Source organism: Ruditapes philippinarum, unplaced genomic scaffold, assembly GCF_026571515.1.
Source record: "Ruditapes philippinarum isolate M1 unplaced genomic scaffold, ASM2657151v2 ctg1340_1_1_1_1, whole genome shotgun sequence".
NCBI lineage: Eukaryota > Metazoa > Mollusca > Bivalvia > Venerida > Veneridae > Ruditapes > Ruditapes philippinarum.
The window spans coordinates 140,215-161,712 of NW_026861266.1; the positions used below are offsets into that span (position 1 = coordinate 140,215).

The 21,498-nt window shown below is 31.0% G+C and overlaps 1 protein-coding gene across 1 annotated transcript in view; it reads right to left on the reverse strand.

Annotated features, from left to right (window-relative positions):
• The window catches only part of LOC132715106 (aryl hydrocarbon receptor-like), a 63,234-nt gene that overhangs the window by 4,883 nt on the left and 36,853 nt on the right, over positions 1-21,498 (reverse strand). Inside the window, exon 4 of the mRNA XM_060698089.1 lies at positions 907-1,002. Coding sequence (XP_060554072.1) covers positions 907-1,002 — 96 coding nt within the window. The remainder of the gene's footprint in view (positions 1-906; positions 1,003-21,498) is intronic.

The window sequence follows — 21,498 nt, forward strand, 5'->3', positions numbered from 1 at the left end:
AGTGTATTACACTTTAATGCAATCTTTGTACTACATTTGAAATATCAAGAAATAATCAAGATATACAAACTTCATTCCCTATAAGTCAGATTGATATAATTTACTGATGTAGCTGCAGTATTAGCACTTGCTAAGTCCTGTGCAAATACACTCAAGTATCCACACAGTAATCAGGAACCTAAGCATTTTTGTTGGGACTTTCTTCAGCTCTTGTGCTGCTTTGGAGGAACATTTAGTTTTTATGCTACTGTAAAAACTCTATTCAATTTGCCATTACTAGCAGCAGTTATGATGCAACAGTGAGAAATAACAAATGCTATAGTAGTAACAGTATGATAATTGTAGAAGTGTTTCATTATGTTTTTCCTTTTGATGTTTAACAATCATTGGATGGAATCTAAAACAAACAAATGCAAATACCAGTGTGTCAGTAATGCACTGTGCACTATTGTAAGAAAGTTACTTTTAGTGACAAGTTTAAGTTGTTAGAGTTGTCTAAACATGACAAAAGAATTTTAATGAAAGCAAAATACTTTCTGTAGCTTCATAAACTCACTACAAACTTAAGTATGAGAAAAAACTGCAAAGGATAATAACACCAAAATTATACAAAAGTTATTGTTCATGATGAAGTTTCAAGTTGATACCTCTCAACTCTGGAGAAACAATACAAGTGACAGTCAAACCACCCCCACCCTATCTTACAACTTTGTTGTAAAGGGGTTATTGCAAAGGGGCATATCCAATTTTAAGTACTGACAGTCAGATGGATTAATGGATGACCAAGGGTGTAACATAATACCTATAATAATCCAATCATATAATTTAAACATGATCAATTTACAATAATTCATGATACAGGTTTTCCTGGATTTATATTACAATACTTTAATAAATAAATCTCACCACATTTATTTTGAGCTTGTGCCTGCACAGCTACAATAGTCTTGTTACACTGTGTACTTCCATTTGTTATTGCTTTGTGTCCAAATGTGGCAATGTCTGAAAATACAGAAAACAAACACACATCAAATAATGTCCCAATATGGCAAATGAAAATAATGGCAATGTCTGAAAATACAGAAAACAAACACACATCAAATAATGTCCCAATGTGGCAATGTATGAAAATACAGAAAACAAACACACATCAAATAATGTCCCAATGTGGCAATGTCTGAAAATATAGAAAACAAACACACATCAAATAATGTCCCAATGTGGCAATGTCTGAAAATACAGAAAACAAACACACATCAAACAATTTCCCAATGTGGCAATGTCTGAAAATAAAGAAAACAAACACAAATCAAATAATGTCCCAATGTGGCAATGTATGAAAATACAGAAAACAAACACACATAAAATAATGTCCCAATGTGGCAATGTATGAAAATATAGAAAACAAACACACATAAAATAATGTCCCAATGTGGCAATGTCTTAAAAACTTGTTTTTTTTATTCTTATATCGAGGTCAAATAAAAAAGGTAAAATAATAATGCAGTATTGAAATTGACTACATGTACATGTACCAAAATACATCAGTGTGAGAAAAAATTTCACCTTTCCTGACACTGTTTGATGATAATGAAATGTAAAAGAAGAATTCAGGTATGTTTTCTACATTCTGTAGATATCATATCTCAACAAGGCATCTCTCACCTCAGTTTTTCTCTAACCTCATTTCTGGAAAACAAATCCGATATATTTCTTGTAGGTGAGCCTTTTTGCTGACACCAAAATATACACTTAAACAATAATGCCAACCTTGAAATATACTCATAAAATCTACAGGTCTTAAACATTTAAGAAACTGAGAATGGCAAGTTGAGTTGCTGACCCTTTCACAACTAAAGAACAATAAATTCACATCACCTATCCAATGAAAATACTGGATAATATCTCAATAAAACACAGCATTTAGAGTACCATTAATGTTTTTTAACTGGAATATTGTTATACCACAGGAGACCTGTAATGTTTTCTTTAAATTCCACAAATTGTAGGTTTAACTAGACAAGTAGAGTTGTTCCCAAGACAACCATCACAGTATTTTGTGATGGAATCAGAGCAGGTCTTTGCAAACTAAGTCACGAAGAGGCATTACTATTTCAAAATCAAATTATAATGACCCCCCTCTATCATGAAAGGGCTTGGGTGGAGGGGGAACATTACCCACCATAAAGGTACTTACTTTAATACAATTATAGAAGGTATGGAAACATAACATCCCTAAATCGTGATCCTTTATTATTTTTTTTCAGAAGCACACACTTCTTCTTACCCTGTTTTTTCTATTTGTAATAAAAAATAGGTTTAAATGTCAGAGGTTCCACCTTTTTGTACCAACACAATTTTTACCTGTATACTTCCTAAGTTAATGATACAGTTATAAGACAACATATTTTTACCAATGTCAAGATGCTCTTGGCCTTCTTATGCTTATTTTGTAGTCTGCTGAATGAATTATATTTTTTTAATTTACACTGTATGTGCAGTAATTTATTACAAGACATGTAAGTATATTACAGGATGCAAGGGGGATATTAAGACCAGCATTTGTTTCAAATGGGCCATAATTCAGGCAAAATCTAAGTTAAGAGTTATAGACCTTTAATACATTAAATTCTACACAGTCAAAATATAGACAGTCTATTTCATGATATAATTAATATATTCAGTCAAATAAAGAGTCGATATACAGACAGCACATTTCACTGCATACCTAAAATGAGGTAACATACAACTGGTACCCAAGATACCCTTAATTGAAACAGATTGTCTGATTACAATCTGACAACAAAGTTGATGCTAAACTTCTAGATAAAACTTCTGAATATACATGTAGGCTGAAAAGTAGTAACAGACTGTAAAAAAAAAGCATGACATTAAAATCATAAGTTCAGTTTCAGCTTTAGCAAATGTTTGGACAAATACTGATTATTAAAAGCTTAAATGTTGACAAAAAGTTCAATCTGATTTCATCTGCAGCAAATTTCTAAAGAAATAAAGAGAGATTGGGATGTTCAGATCCAAAGATCAATTTCAGATCATACTTTTTCATTAGGGTACTTCAAATTTTGTAAATTACAGTTTGAACATTCTCAAACTTTGACAAATTTAAAATTTGGTTCTAAATTGACAAAAGTAGAAAAACATATTTTTAATCTCAGTGACCTTTGCCTGAACAAACCTTAAACCAAACCTAAAGCAAGATAATATAATACAAGGAATGGAAAGAATGAAGGATGGGTCTGAATTTAAAGACTGGGAGAAAGAACAACCAAGCATGTGCAATACATGTTACCCATTTATAACTGTCTATAAGAAAAGGCCAGAATGCATGTGAAATACATGTTACACTTATATAACTGTCTATAAGAAAGGGCCAGAAAGCATGTGAAATACATGTTACACTTATATAACTGTCTATAAGAAAGGGCCAGAAAGCATGTGAAATACATGTTACACTTATATAACTGTCTACAAGAAAAGACAACCAAGCATGTGCAATACATGTTACCCATTTATAACTGTCTACAAGAAAGGACAACCAAGCATGTTAAATGCATGTTACACATATATAACTGTCTACAAGAAAGGACAACCAAGCATGTTAAATGCATGTTACACATATATAACTGTCTACAAGAAAGGACAACCAAGCATGTTAAATGCATGTTACACATATATAACTGTCTACAAGAAAGGACAACCAAGCATGTTAAATGCATGTTACACATATATAACTGTCTACAAGAAAGGACAACCAAGCATGTTAAATACATGTTACACATATATAACTGTCTACAAGAAAGGACAACTAAGCATGTTAAATGCATGTTACACATATATAACTGTCTACAAAAAAAGAAAAACAAGCATGTGAAATACATGTTTCACATATATAACTGTCTACAAGAAAAGAAAAACAAGCATGTGAAATACATGTTACACATATATAACTGTCTACAAGAAAAGAAAAACAAGCATGTGAAATACATGTTACACATATATAACTGTCTACAAGAAAAGAAAAACAAGCATGTGAAATACATGTTACACATATATATCTGTCTACAAGAAAAGACAACCAAGCATGTTAAATACATGTTACACATATTTAACTGTCTACAAGAAAAGAAAAACAAGCATGTGAAATACATGTTACACATATATAACTGTCTACAAGAAAGGACAACCAAGCATGTGAAATACATGTTACACATATATAACTGTCTACAAGAAAGGACAACCAAGCATGTGCAATACATGTTACCCATTTATAACTGTCTACAAGAAAGGACAACCAAGCATGTTAAATGCATGTTACACATATATATCTGTCTACAAGAAAGGACAACCAAAGCATGTGAAATACATGTTACACATTTATAACTGTCTACAAGAAAAGAAAAACAAGCACGTGAAATACATGTTACACATTATATATATCTGTCTACACGAAATGGCCACCAAGCATGTGAAATACATGTTTCACATATATAACTGTCTACAAGAAAAGAAAAACAAGCATGTGAAATACATGTTACACATATATAACTGTCTACAAGAAAGGACAACCAAGCATGTGAAATACATGTTACACATATATAACTGTCTACAGGAAATGGCCACCAAGCATGTGAAATAAATGTTACACATATATAACTGACTGTAAGATATAAACTGCCTACAGAATAGTTTTTATTTGTTTGGGTCGTCAGACCAAACAAATAATGGTAGCGAAATTTCAGAGTCTAATGTTCTTAATTGCAAACGCCGAAAGTAGTCCACTTTTTTGAAGCGGTTACTTCCCTTTATATGTACACTAACGCCGAAAAATTCAGGGGAGATCACTGCGTAAAGATGGTCAAAGACAGGCGAATTAATGTTCAAGCAAAATAATTCCCAAATGGTCGAAGATTTCTAATATTGTTTTATTGTTTTTTCTGATCGAAATTAAGTAAATACAAAGCGGACATTCAATCTCTGACACAGAAGTTCACAACAAACCTAACAACAAGTAGTTCTCAAAACAGCTTAAAAACTAGCGATTTAAAAGAAAGAAAATATTTTTATTTTGTTACAAGTATCCAACAAATAACAACGCATTCAAAGTTTAAAAATAGCGTTGGCTAATAGAATTGTCAATAAATGCACAATCACAAATTACGCGGATGAATATGATTTTATCAATGAAAATACTATTTTTAGCGATGTCTATTACCGAATACTACACAAACCGAGTAGTGGAATATATAGATTCTACATGTCGGACTGTTTGGGCGAGAAGATTTTCGCTAAATTATTTACTTCAATTTCAAACAACAGGTTTATCCTGAACAAAATACCTCGAAATTAATAAGGATAACAAACCCGAAATGCAATGGAAGTTCTAAATCTAGAATGACTTGATGTTATTCAGATGTTATTTGTATAACTCCTCCGTGGTGCAGGGGTAACGCGCTCGCTTCAGGAGTGAGAGGTCTGGAGTTCAAATCCAAGTCGAGGAAACTTTTTTTTTAAATTCTTTTTTAAGTGTCTTTGTTAAGGAAGTAGCCATGATATGCAAGGATAAAGTGTGACTGTCGTAAAAAAATGAACATAAATGATTTTTTGATGCATCTCTAGTTATGCAGAATTCCGTATGTATCAAACTCTGGTGCCTTGCAAAATGAATTATAATACATAAAAATAAACTTATACAGGAAAATGCATACAGATATACAGTACGATTAAGATTGCAAAGATCAGAAAATACCACAGAACTTGCATCCCTTTGATTCTTTATAAATATACATGCTTATAGTAAGCTCCAGGATTATTTACATCTGTGTTAAACAACAGTTAAAGACGTTACAAGCCCTAATTTAGAATAATAAGGTTTTCTTCAGGCCGTCCACATATATTCACCGTGGCTGAAGGGTTTTTGCGCTCGCCTATAAAGCGAGAGGTCTGGAGTTCAAATCCCAGTAAAGGCAACTCATTTTTTTTTCAAATTGTTTAAGTCAAATAAACATTGGATTGCATATCAGTGTTGCAATAAGTCTTATAGCCAATTTACTACAATTAAAACGCTGGAAAGCATTGGTGGCACTATACATATAATCTCACAACCTGCATCTTTCTTACATTCTGAGACCCAAACAAATTCAGCGCCTTCTGTGCTTTGATTGTATTATATATTTATCAATTATTAAAACAAAAAATAAACAGCAATGATAACCAATGTCATCAACCTGTACATGTAGGAATGCTTACTTTGCAAATTGTACAACCGCAATAGAAATCAACCATGCAGTATACAAGTAAACAATGTGTAGTACAGATAAACAAGAGTAGTGAGTGTCACGTAGACAACGACTTGTTAATGAGTCAAGTATTGACGGGATGGGAAAGCTGAAATATTTAACATTGCATCATCACACTTGATAAACTTTTACAGTCGTAATCTCTATTTAGCTTATCAATGCTTTTTTTCACTTTTAAACTTTCCATAGGGAGGAGAAAATTTCATCTCTGGGAAATCAAAAAGAAACAGAGAAAACATTCTATTTTATATTACAATGTGAAATAGCACAATTATTAAAAAAAAATGCTTTTCTATCAGTAAAACAATCTCCATAATTTTTTTTTATTTATATTGGGATTTTTTTTAATAAACTTGGCAAAACTGTGTACTTTTTTTAAATAGAGAATGGGTTCTATTTTAGCTCAAAGTCAGCCCAACAAAAGCACTGCATTAATGCTGTATACACAAAAATAAATGTGCCTGTCATTTGACAATCTTTACGCAGTGATCTCCCCTTAATTTTTCGGCGTTAATGAGGTAAACGATTTGAGGAGTTTGGACTACTTTTGGTATTTGCAAATAAGGACATCAGGGTCTGAAATTTTGCTACCATTATTTGATTGGTCTGATGACCCAAATAAATAACTAGACCATCTACTAGTAATTACCTCTGTTATATTAAAAACTTGTCTTTAAAGATTTCTATTCTAAAGAGGTCAAAATATACATGCTAAAATTATTTTTCTCTTAAATGTGTTGAATGTATTTAGATACAATTGTTTTATCAACAACTGATACTAAAATGAATAGTTTAATAACTTGACCTATTTTGAAAAAGAAGAATAGAGATAAATAATGTCTCTGCATTTACCATGTGCGGCCTGGGACAGAGATTTATTTTTTTAATTTATAGACAATGACAACTTTTTGAGGTAACACATATTTAACAATTAATATTGCATGACACACACACACACACAAACAATAAGCTTGTCAAGATATTTTAAATGGACAATACAGGCCTGTAAATTTTTGTACTTTATATAGGACACACACCAATGACCTTCATTATAATAACTTTAAGTACATGCATTCCTGAACATGACCCTATTTAATGACACTAAGTTTCATGAAATATTTGCTGAAACTTTTAAATTTGCAATTGGAGATGATTGCTTGTGTCATTTCCTTTATAGAATTAAAAGATTAACAAGAACTTCTTAAAATATTATACTCTGATAAAATAAAACTGCTATTACATGCATAGGTTATTTCGGGGTTTTGTAATAGCATTAAATTTTTAGATCTTAATAAAAACTACACGATATGTCAGAAAGATCTTTTTATAATATTATACTAATTACTTATTCTGGAATGGCCAATGAGATTAATTGATTTCAATTTGAAAATTTTAAATTGACCAATGAAATTCAGTTCTTTCCTGTAAATTGTACAGGAAGTTAGAGCATTCTCAGCCAGACTTTGTCAAGAAAATGAACATGAAAAATCTGCGATACATCTCAATTATTGTTGTGATCATCATTATACAGTAACAATTTATTGCAAACAATGCTACAGAAACCTGTCACAATATCGATAATAGTAACTGACTGTTTCCTCCAATAAAAACCTACACATCCCAATGTCTCTGCATTTGAATAAAGAAATAATGGAAATTACTAGGAAACACCCGCAAGCTTTTTTCCTAAATGAAATGGTTAATTCATGACCTTATAAAATGGTTATCCTCGGTAATAAGACAGACATTATGGCTTTCAGCTATAAGTGGAGGTCACTTGAAGGATAGTTGTTGTTGTAATGGTGGTGTTTTTCTTGTTGTTGCTTTTTATTCATGTGGTGACTTGAATTTCCAGCTTCACTCTTAGATACATTACAATTTCTAAAGGCACATTACTCAAGGGCACATGAAATAGTCAGAGACATCTAAAAGCTATATAACATAACAACTTCTTCACATGAAATATTTAAGTTCTACTTGCCTCTTAAAAACCTCACGTCATCATTAAATTATGTGTAAAACAAACAGACATTAAAATTATTGTTATAAAGGTATGTTTAATTTCAACTTAATTTCATTGTTATGTTTAAATCAAACTATTTTACAGATATGTTTAATTTAAGCCATTTTTTTTCAAAACTTTCACATGTTATTACATTTTCTGTTAAGTATTATTATAATGTACAGTATATTTTTTTAGATAGTCAAGTTTAGGTCCGGTTTAAAGAATAAAGAATTTATTTTAACAAACTAATGCAATGGTAAAGCAAAAAGTTTTTAGTTCAATTGTGTCGACACACTCGATTTCATTCCTGGAACCAACCAGTACTTAGCAATTAGTGTAAAGTTTCTAGCTAAAAAAAACAATAGCTTGCATCTGTACAGGGTTTGAACCCACGCAGTAAACTATAACATCCTGAGATTACCGAGTTCAACTTGTTAATTCATTCAGTCACGTCCTTTGAGTTTTAAGTATTTCTGTTATATAATAGTACCAGCCAATAACAAATACAAAATTGTACTTCACAATCAATTACTCTATTCAACACATGCTCTAAAAACATTTTACATTTAATTTATTATGATATCTAGAAATTAAACATGTTAAAAATCTGACAGGCATTCTGAAAATGCAGCTTATTTTGGTAAACATATTAATTTCATTTATTATTAATTTGATAGCACACTAAACTTAAATGTTAATGATATAGCATAATGCATATTTCATGTCATTTTTTTTTCTCCAGCACACGAAGCTTTTTACTTCTTTTTATTTATCATTTATGTAAATTCATTATTACTTCTCCTAATGTTTCAACATATGTAAAATTTTGGGAGATATGGACAATTATTATTGCTATGTTTAAGTCTTAAAAATGTTCAAAAAAAGGGGGATGCATCTGTTTTCTTGCCCCTATACATAACTATCATGATGTTTCAATAAACAAGAGGGCCATGATGGCCCTGAGGTCGCTCACCTGTATATAGGCCCCCCCCCACCCCCGGGCCAATTTTTACCCAAGGGCTTTTATTTGTTTATTTGAACAGACTTGGTAGACACCCATAAGAAGATGTTTCATGCTAAACATCTAAGTTCTAGCTCATTGGGTTTTTTAAAAGAAGATTTTTAAAGTTTTTACTATACACATAATTATAGTTAAAAACAATGACACCCCTGGGGCAGGGCCAGTTTTGACCCCCGGGCTTTTATTTGAACAAACTTTGTAGATATTTACTTAAAGATGTTTCATGCTTAATATCTAAACTCAAGCTATTTGGGTTTTTTCAAAGAAGATTTTTAAGTTTTTGTTATACACACATAAGGAAGATCAATGACCCCCCCCCCCGGGCGGGGCAAGTTTTGACCCCAGGGCTTTTATTTGAACATACTTGGTAGACGCCCATTAGAACATGTTTCATGCTAAATATCTTAGCTCTAGCTCTTTGAGTTCTTTAAAAGAAGATTTTTTAAGTTTTTACTATATGCATATAGGGAAAATCAATGACCCCCTGGGGCGGGGCCAATTTTGACCCCAGGGCTTTTATTTGAACAAACATGGTAGACACACATAAGAAGATGTTTCATGCTAAATATCTTAGCTCTAGCTCTTTGGGTTCTTTAAAAGAAGATTTTTTAAGTTTTTACTATATGCATATAGGGAAAATCTATGACCCCCCTGGGGCGGAGTCAATTTTGACCCCAGGGCTTTTATTTGAACAAACTTGGTAGACATTCACTAGAAGATGTTTCATGCCAAATATCTAAGCTCTAGCTCTTATGGTTCTTTAAAAGAAGATTTTTTAAGTTTTTACTATATGCATATAGGGAAAATCAATGACCCCCCGGGCTGGGGCCAATTTTGACCACAGGGCTTTAATTTGAACAAACTTGGTAGACACTCACTAGAAAATGTTTCATGCTTAATATCTTAGCTCTAGCTCTTTGGGTTCTTTAAAAGAAGATTTTTTAAGTTTTTACTATATGCATATAGGGAAAATCAATGACCCCCTGGGGCGGGGCCAATTTTGACCCCAGGGCTTTTATTTGAACAAACTTGGTAGACATTCACTAGAAGATGTTTCATGCCAAATATCTAAGCTCTAGCTCTTATGGTTCTTTAAAAGAAGATTTTTTAAGTTTTTACTATATGCATATAGGGAAAATCAATGACCCCCCGGGGCGGGGCCAATTTTGACCCCAGGGCTTTTATTTGAACAAACTTGGTAGACACTCACTAGAAGATGTTTCATGCCAAATATCTAAGCTCTAGCTCTTTGGGTTCTTTAAAAGAAGATTTTTTAAGTTTTTACTATATGCATATAGGGGAAATCAATGACCCCCTGGGGCGGGGCCAATTTTGACCCCAGGGCTTTTATTTGAACAAACTTGGTAGACACTCACTAGAAGATGTTTCATGCCAAATATCTAAGCTCTAGCTCTTAGGGTTGTTTAAAAGAAGATATTTAAAGATTTTTCTTTCGGTTGCCATGGCAACCAGAGTTCTGCATGGAATTAAATTCTTTGAACAATTTTTAAAGGTGACCACCAAAGGAACATTCCTGTGAAGTTTGGATGAAATTGGCTCAGTGGTTTATGAGGAGATGTCATTTAAAGCAAAAGTTTACGGACGGACGGACGACGGACGGACGACGGACGGACGGACGGACGCCGGACGAAAAGCGATCACAAAAGCTCACCCTGTCACTTTGTGACAGGTGAGCTAATAAAATAAAATAATTCAATCATAATTTAATTCAATTATTCTCAGGTGTCTTTTTTCTTCTGTTCAATGATATTAAAATTTGTAGTCTGAAAAGTACTATACATATGAACACACTTTAACTTTTCACACTAAAAACTTAAAGCTTTATTTATGGATATTCTCATGCTACTAATGTTTTATGTGACAAAGGTTAGTTCCATGTATTATAATGATATACATCTAGCCCTAATGGTCATTGTCAATGGTCCTTTAATCCTATAAATAGATAATTGAATAACAAAAAAAATAATTTGGCATTTATTTATAAAACATACTTTAAGGCCACACAGTATAATCAATTTGTCAATGGAAACATCTAAAGTTTTATCTTAATTACCTTTATATGTATAATTAATTAGAGAGGTAATGATTGTCCCATACTGTTTGAGACGTCTACATTATTGTACCTTGAGACTGTGTGTCCTTGTAACCGGGGCACAGACAAATTAAGACCATCATAGTACTGCATGATAACTGCACTTAAAACCAGTACAAGTAACAGAACAGAACAGAAATTGGACAGTTTCTAGTGTATAAGTTTATAATATATATTATGATATTTAAACAATATATATTGGATGAATACAAGCTTGTATATATAAAATACGTGTGATCATCTGATCTGATTATAAGTCGATTATCCTAGCTATCTCTTACATTGAGATTAAATTAACATAATATAATATTTGCAGATAAAGAAGTCCATTAATAATTAAATTTTTTATTAATAACTGATTCATCTCATACTGCTGAACTATATTTCAGTATAAATGAATTACTCTAAAAATTAAAAAAATATTACCCTTAAATGAGTGATGGCCTTGCGAGATCACTAAATGTGGAATGACAACACAATAAATGATGGACAGGATTTAAACAAGCATTTTTAGGTTGGTTGGGTTTTATATGGCACCAACTCAGTAAAGGTCATGTTGCAACTTTCCAGCTTTACGGGCGGAGAAAGATATCAGGTACCCCTCTCGTTATTTAAGGCATGAACAGACACTCGAGTGGAACCATCAACATTTGAAAAGCCAGCTAGTTAACTTCCTCAAATGAAAGACTCCCAAGTCCCTACCAACAGCAGTGAGGGGCAAGTGGTTTGAAGGCAAAAACCAGGGGGGTAATAACAAAAGTAAAGAATAAAATTTCAAAAATATTTTTGGACAATATAAAACCCTGTTCAGAGTCTAAGACTCAAAACTGATCTTGTTTAAAAATTGATGAAGTTATATTTACTTCTGAAAAGTGAACACCACTCGAGGCAAAGCTTTAGAGATGTTGCTTGTGTTACAGCACTGTTACAAAAAATCTAATTTTAGTACTAATTCAAAAACAAGATATACCATATTTGTTTTCTCTCGTTTGATATAATATAATGTACTAGTTTAATACTTGTAACCTATTACGGTTCAAATAACGTCCTTGACACATTTACAGTTATCTCTGTTAATGTTATCATCAATTTAAAAGACCTTTTCATCCATAACAAATCTAACTTTCAATTTCTTACAAATAAGAAACTTGACTGTGAAATGAGTTTTCATATCTCTTTTTATTATCAAATTTTCAACTGTAACAAAAAAGTATAAGCTGATGGGGAATCTGATATATTTGATAAATAAAGCAGTAAAAAATAATATTTTCTAAAGTGATGAATTCAATTTTATCAATAACATATAACTAAGGTCATGAATGCCAATAACCTTTTAATTCTCATAATAATTTCAGTAAATAACAATTTCAAGTAATTTTTTCATCAGTATTTTTGTAAAATGCCACTTATTCTTTTAATTGTCTCCAATTGTGTTTATAGAGATGTGACTATAAGTTGCTGTTCATATTTTAGGAGTCTTAAACTTCATCTTATAAGATTTCAGTGTAAGTCAACTGATTTCTAAGGTTGAATATTTAGAAAACATTCAGTCAGTACATACATACATTTTGCATTTTGATGGACTGATTAGGTCCACATTGAAAGATGGCCGGTTTCATTTAGGACAAAATTATTATTACTTAGTTAAGGGCAGAATGGTATGAAGCCCCAGTCCCTTAATTACTGATACACCAAGTGCCACTCCTAAATGTAAGATATGATCATACATAGACAAGATTCCTGCATGGGACTTTAAACTGCAAGTCAGCAAAAAACATATAATTTGTGTGAAACATTGTCATAATGTGAAAAACAGATTGAAGTGTGTAATTATCTACATATCAGTGTGATATTATCAGTAAACAAATACTCCAAGTCAAAGGTTAATGACTATTTTAAACACAAATATACTTCACAAATACTACAACTGCTATGATGAAATCTTACATACTTAAACTTACCAGGTTAATTTTTATGTTACATGCTCATTAAAGGTGACACATAATTAATTTTTGCGGGTCTTTTTTTTGTTTTGTTTTTTCCAGAAAGTATGTATGCACTTATAGTTACTATTAAAGTATTATCTAAGGGAACACAAAAAAAAAGAAATAATCAATGTCTTTATGAATGAATTTCTAAAATAAAACATGCCAAGTTGTTAAGGTGATTTAGTAAGGATATTAAAACAAACTGGGTATTTTCCCTCCCCATATATTTGCACAATATTAGATAAATTTAGCAACGGCTGTTTAAAGTATCATGCAACCTTGACCAAACCGTACATGAAATTATCTTCTTAAGACCATACTCTTATCAATACAATGACCTTATTTGAACTTCAATATACTATATTTGAAAGTTTATTAATGTACAAAATCACAATGGTAGTCACTAACCTCGGTGATCAGTTTCACAATATATTTTTAATATTTATGTATATATAATAATGAAAATGTATATATAATAATGATGTACATGTATATATAATAATAATAATGCATTTATAAATTCAGCTTTATCAGACACTTCATCAATACATATTGAAACAGAATGAAGAGAATTTAATAATTTTACCTCTTTGAAACAAATATTGAAGTTTCTCTTACATTTGACATTTGGGACTATTTCATATAGTTATGACCCTTGGTATATTATTTTGTGCGGCATGAACTGGAGAGGCTCTTCACAGGTTTTTGTTACATTTGAAATTTAAAGAAGAAACGCATAATAAAATTGAAATCGTGATAAACAGAATACCAAACAAGTGAGATTATAAAATTTATCAGGCTCAGCAGAGCCTTGTCCTTTTTTCCTTTGCCTTGCCTGTTAAATTTTGAAATATCAGACACTAGCATGGTATTCTATTTATAATTATAATGCATATATAATAATAATGTATTTATAATAATGATGCGTGTATAATAATCTGTTCTTGACCTCAGCATCATTATAGACCTGTTTTGCTGCCAGGTTTATGCTTCAGCACAGTTAGCCAATAATTATATGTGTGACTGATTGTGAACAAGCCACATTAAATATGAAACAGATGAGTAACATTTTAACAATGCTTATATAATGCTAATATATATATATTACTGGTATCCATATACTGTTGATTTTGTCTCACTATGAGTTGAAACTAACTGTTGTACATGATTTTTAGCTAGCTGTATACTATATAAATGGTGGTTAGACTGTGGAAATGTGCAGGCTGAATCAAAGGATTGTAATTCATAATACAGTTAAGGATGATAATGGCCATATAAGATACAGTAAAATGACCATATGCAGAATTAAGACCATAAAGACCATATAAAGTATTCAGATCATATACAGTAATGAGATCAAATACAGAACTAAGACCATGTACATAAGACCTATATAGTATTAAAATAAAATATACAGTATTGAGATCATATCAAATACAGAACTAAGACCATATATAGTATTAAGACCATATTATAGTATTAAGACTATATATAACATTCAGACTATATAAGTATTACACTTGTCAAATACAGAATTAAGACCATATACAGTTTTATGTTTATACCCAGTATCAAGAACATATATATGCAATATTAAGATCATATTCAGTTATAGGATCAAATACAGTATTAAGACCATATATAGTATTAAGACTATATACAGTAATACACTCATCAAATACAGTAAATTAAGACAATATGGAATTTTATGTCCATATCCAGTATCAAGACCATAAACAATATTAAGACCATGATTGTACACTATTTAGATCATAAACAAAACTAAGATCATATAAAATCTTATGATCATAAACGAGTAAAATGGCCAAATATAGTATGATGGCCATATACAGAATTAAGACCAAAATATAATATACATGTATATATAATATTTAGATCATATACATAACTATGACCATATACAGTATCATGATCAAATACAGGATTAAGACCATATACAGCTTCATTATCAAATACATAATTAAGACCAAAATTATATACAGTATTGTTATCATATACAGTAAAAGGTCGTAACATATAGTCTGATAAAACAATAGTTAAATAACATAATATTATATATGATTTATGCTAAATCTAACAGGACAGTGCACTAATACTGGCAAATATATTAATGTATGTTGGGAAAGTAATAGTGACACAATTATCCTTTGTGTACATTGTTGAAGTAAATTATATGACACAGGTACTATAATCACTTACATCAACTGCTAACAAACATTCTGCAAGCTCTGCAACTATTATAAACAAGCCAAGGCTAAAAAAAATGGTAGTGATTTCAATATGAAATAGAGCCAATATATCTCTAACATTGCCAGCTAATCTTTTCACAGACATAGTTTGTTTTTTTCTGCACAGGCAGATAATTGTTGCTTTACACTATTTTTTGTAATGTTTTGGTACAGGGTGCTTCAAAACCCATTGACATTAACACCTACAAAATACAGGTACGTAATTCTTAGAATAACAATAAAATTACTTGTTTTATTTACTTATGAATCATAACTGTATAAAATTCAAACACCATGAAATTTACTGTCTATATTGGGTTTGGGAAAGCTTTTACTTCCTAAATATAGTTTAAATTTTTCAGTATACAGCCAATCTTGTAACACTGATGCAAGTATAACATAAGATGTGTCACAAGAGAATGAACATTTCATTATTAACAAATTAAAAACATAGCAACAATATATATGAATAACAAGGTATACAGATATAATTACATTTTACAACTGATGTTACAGTCAAAAGTATAACATGTAAGAAGAAAAGGACAACATCAAATATTTCTCAGGTATTCAACATAAACAAGTATAACGCCAGGTCGTGAAGAAACAATATAAGTAGTTAATTTATGCACTCAGTGTTTTCAAACCTATACTGCAGACAAAATGGTTAATGATTGCACAAAGTACAAATTCATATAGGATATTCGATGCATGTCTATGTTAGGTTTTTTGTAGAAAATCTTATAATTAATTCAACCCAAGTTAACGTGCCTCTACTGTAATGACGCCTCTAAATCAAGCTTAATACAATAATCTTGTCAAAAGAAAGTCTTAGTCTAGCCAAAGCTAAATATTTTTTTTCTATAAAAAATTATCATTAAACATAATAATCACCATATCAAATGATAGGTGAACCCTTATGTATTGCAAAATGATGTTTGCTTAGCAGAAATATATTAGTGTTTAAACATAAATTAATGGTTTAAGGTGAAGAGTGCGGATTGATTTAAAGAACACATGAAGAACTGATTAAATAACAAGAAATGTCATTTTAGACCTCAACTGCTCAACTAATTATACCTTACATAGATCGACAACATAGATTCAAGGTCAAGGTCTGACTATAGGGTGACCAAATAGACCTTAGGTCTTAATCAAGACAATGAAACCACAACAAAAATGTGTACTGTAGAATTGCAGAAAAAGTTTCAAACACATTCAGCACAACTTAAAGGGTCTGAAAAGTCAAGACTGAATCCAAGCGAGCTAAAAACCTGTCTCAATTGCAATATTAGACAAAAATACAAGTTGAAAATCCCACTAATCTCCTTTTCAACATAAAATTGAAACAAACAAATTTATAAAACATTCAGAGGTGCACTTTAATATTTGTCTGTACAACATTAATCATGAATTAATGTTTTGCTCTGATGAGATAATTAATTTAAGTATATAATCTCGTCATATGAAGACATATCAAATTCTGTTTTTGGTGTGGATTTGGATAAGTCAGGATCGCAGGACAGAGCACAGTCCATATTAAGAGAACAGACAATGGTACAACAGCTCTTAAAACGATTTTTCTATCATTATACATCATGACATTCTGAAAGTTCATATACATTCAACAAAATGTAATAACATTACAGTGTAACTCTGGTACATTATGTCAGATGCAGTATTTAATGTACATGTGATTCAAGCTGTATAATACTATCAAAATGAATACAGATATTGGAAATAAAAAAAAAATTAATGACCAGATTCTAGTTAATTTTCTATCATCACTTTCTTAATCTATTAGTCTGACTGGTCATAAAATACCCTCAGATAGTAAATTTGTCATTGTAAAATTTATTCATTTCCCATCCAACAACAATCATTGGGCATGAAGAACATCTTCTTTAAAATCACCTTATCACCTTTTTTAAGTAATATGAAACTGTAATAATTGTTAGAACACTCTTACAACAGGATTTAACTTACAATAACTTACAACACATTCAACAAATAACATCACATGTATTTCGTAAGATTATATCAAGCAGGAAAATAATGTATGAATTCACTTCCTACAATACACAAGAAAGATCAACATAGCTTTATACCAACAAGAAACTTATTACACAAAATCATACTTTAAAACATTTATATTTGCTCTCTTAGTAACAGATGATCTGAGTGAGTCAGAATGGGCAGTGACAAATGCTGCAGCAATATTGACTTAAATGATTTGTCAAACAGAACTAGTAAAGATATTGCATTCACTGATGTTATATAATTTCCTAAGAAGATATAATTACCTAACAAATACCATTTTTGGAAGCAAACAATATACTGAGTATTTTTATAAAGTACATGTTTGTAACTAGAACTATATGCATTTACCTGCACAATCATCATCCTGACAGCTGTCTGCTATAGCTTGTTAGTGCCATGTAACTGTTAGCATCATATAGCCTTGCATAACATTTATACATGTAAATTACATTCATTCCTACATCTCTGTATTATATATATATATCAAACTTTAAAACAAAATGTGCATTTAATGTTTATGGCTGTGACTTTAAACCATACAGCCACTGACATTAAAGGTCATGTATGGCTGGTTTAGAAGCTTCTAGAACAGCTATTGAACAACCTGGCACTATTGGTACAACCAGACACCATTAATGTAACCTTGATTTTAAGAATTCAATGCCTTTACTTGGATTTTTACCCACATTTGTGACAAGTAAAAAATTAAGTCAATTTAGCAACTCAGGTCCCTGTACTTTTACATGACTAGGAAAAGCCATTATATATGACATTGCCATTTCGAGCAGCTGTCTTGTAAAGGCCTTCACTGTCTAGAATATAATTTAAAATACAAAATGGCTCCAGCCTTAAATACTTAATGTTCAAATCAGATGATTTACTGACAAAGCAAAAATAAAACCAGGAGCAAATGTTTACACTAGACTTGACAGACAAGCCCCTAAAACTTAAATCAAGTGAGTCAGTGCAGCTCCTGAAAGATAAAAGCCACAAATGCAACCCATAAAGACCACCAAGTCTGAAAAATAGTAAAATATGATTTAAATACAGCCTTGAATTATAGCAGGTAAAATCAGCATAAAGTAATAATACATGTAGGTAAAACCAGGAAGCATGCATACTTTTATCCCAATCTACAGACAACAGCACTACAAAATACTACAGCAAATAAAATGCCAAAAATTATAAGCCTTTGTAATGATATAGTTAACAGCCCAATAAAGTCTGTCTAAGGCAAACAATGCAATAAAAGTACACCACAATATGCTGATGAGAGGAAATGCTTTGCTGCATATCTTTACAAACGTGTGGCCAAAAAATATCCCACATTATCTACTTCAGAGTATTTACTAGAAACAAATAATTCTGCAAGAGAAATAATGTAATTATATCTTCCTGTATGAAAAGCAACATTAATGCATTACAATGACTAACTAGTTATAATTTTTCTATATAAAAAGTAAGATCGTTATCTTAAAAGTGATTGTTGAGTAGACGAACATAAATTCTGGAGTATTTACCTTTATCCTTTTTCTGTCTCTTTGCAACAATAGATCCATTAGCAAATTTATCACTGTTAGATTTTCGTTTTCGTATAATCAATATTGTTCCACTCCTATGCATTTTCCCACCAAACTGCATATTTTTATATATAAATATTTATATATTTTCCGCAATTATCATAAAAATAAAACTTGCTTGCACATATACTACACTTAGATGACACTAGACACTAGCTGAATTTTCCTACATAGTTGTAGTAAGGTATTCCTTTATTACAATCTCTCAAGGCCAGTGGAGTCAGCCTCTCCACGTTAATAGATATTGGGAAAACCTCCAGTGAAGCTAAGTTTATCCAACAACAGTGCCGATGTACTCACATAAATTATTTTACCCTCCAAACAGGATTACTATTTCGAAATAATTTACTCCATGTGAAATGAATAAATGAATGCATGAAAAATCCTTTTAAACCAACTGCGGTAAACAGTCGAGCTGTTTAAATATAGTAAAGCACATCTTTGCCTTTACAAGATAATCACTGGTTAGAATACTCTAGATCTTAAACCCCTCGATTTTCACACAAATGTAAATTAGTACTCAATATCAAATTTCAAAATAATAACAGAATGATTCATAATTATGGCTTAAAGTATGTAAAAAAAAAACGCTTACAGTATAGTTTAGGATAAAAATAAAAGATTAATGACCAGCTGTGACCGTGTGTAACATTCAATTTTATATATACATTTATACCATATCACCCATATAACAGTCTGTTAAGTATAACATATTATGCAAAAAACTATTTATAAACTGTACAAAAAATACAATAAATATATATACAGTTACAATTTTTAGTATGTAGGCCAATAATGTAATAAGACCATAAAGTTTAATTCAAGTCATGGATGCAAAATTATTATATTCCTGTGACATGCAAACTCTTCATTTTATTTAGGTACCTTTTATCTGCAGCAGAGTGGTCCCCCTTGAATAAATTTGTGATATTTAGAAAACTTAAATTATCATACAAGGATGTTATGTGAAAAGAAATTTATATAAATATATATAATAAATATTATACATGCATGCAGCAATATTCTTCTTAACTGAATATGTTTGAGATAGACAGGAGTTCCTGAATGAAGGTAACTTATATAAACACTAAGTCTTGTATTATATCAAAGATGACAGTGTAGAGTTGTACAACTCTAAAAGGCTTCCTGACAATTTTGCTTTCCACCAGGATCCTTATTGTGTTGTAGCAAAACATTTGTAGTATATTTATATGTTTATACACATATACATATTAAATGTTAGACAAACTTACATACAATTACTGCCATTATCTTTCCATTAATTAATTACAGGGTTTTGATCTTAGTTTATACAAATTTATTTTATTTTGATTGTGTTGGAAGCTGTTACCTTATTGAAACAGTCTGGTATCTGTTCCTGGAACAAACCTGTACTAAGCAATGAGTGTAAAGTTTCTTGCTCATGGAAACAACAGGGTTTGAAACTATGTGGCAATCCTTAGAGTACTAGTTACCACTCAGCCACGCTGCCACATCGTTTTGATCATGTAAGGATATATACTTGGGCTGTTATAATAATTACAACAACTGAACAGTCAAAAGTAAATATGAAATTTAATAGACACAATTAATATCCAAACCTTATTGAATTTCATAAGTAACAACATATAATTCCAAGTACTTATACATTATATTTCAATAGGCAATTTTCTGTAAAACGTTTTTTTATTTTCAACAATTTAGGTAATTTCTGTGTTTTACAACAAACTTCTTGAAAAACTTAATCAAATGACTTTTATGTATAAAAACATGTAAAAAACAAGAGGGCCATGATGGCCATGAAATTGCTCACCTGAATATAAAACTCTCCATGACAAGGAACAAGTAATATTGTAATGTATAAACAAAAGCAGATACAAAAAACAAACTTGGTAGACACCGATAAGATTTTTCATGCTTTACTATCTAACCTCTCACTCTTAGGAAAATCATGAACCCCTGGGATTTTATTTGAACACACATTAGAAGATTTTTCATGCTCTTGCTCAAGAAGTTTTTACAATGTACATATAAGGAAAATCAATTACCTCCCTTGGGTGGGCCAATTTTGACCCCAAGGCTTTTATTTAAACAAATTTGGTAGACACCCTTTAGAAGATGTTTCATGCTAAATATCTAAGCTCTAGCTCTTTGGGCTTTTTAAAAGAAGATTTCTTTTTGCTTT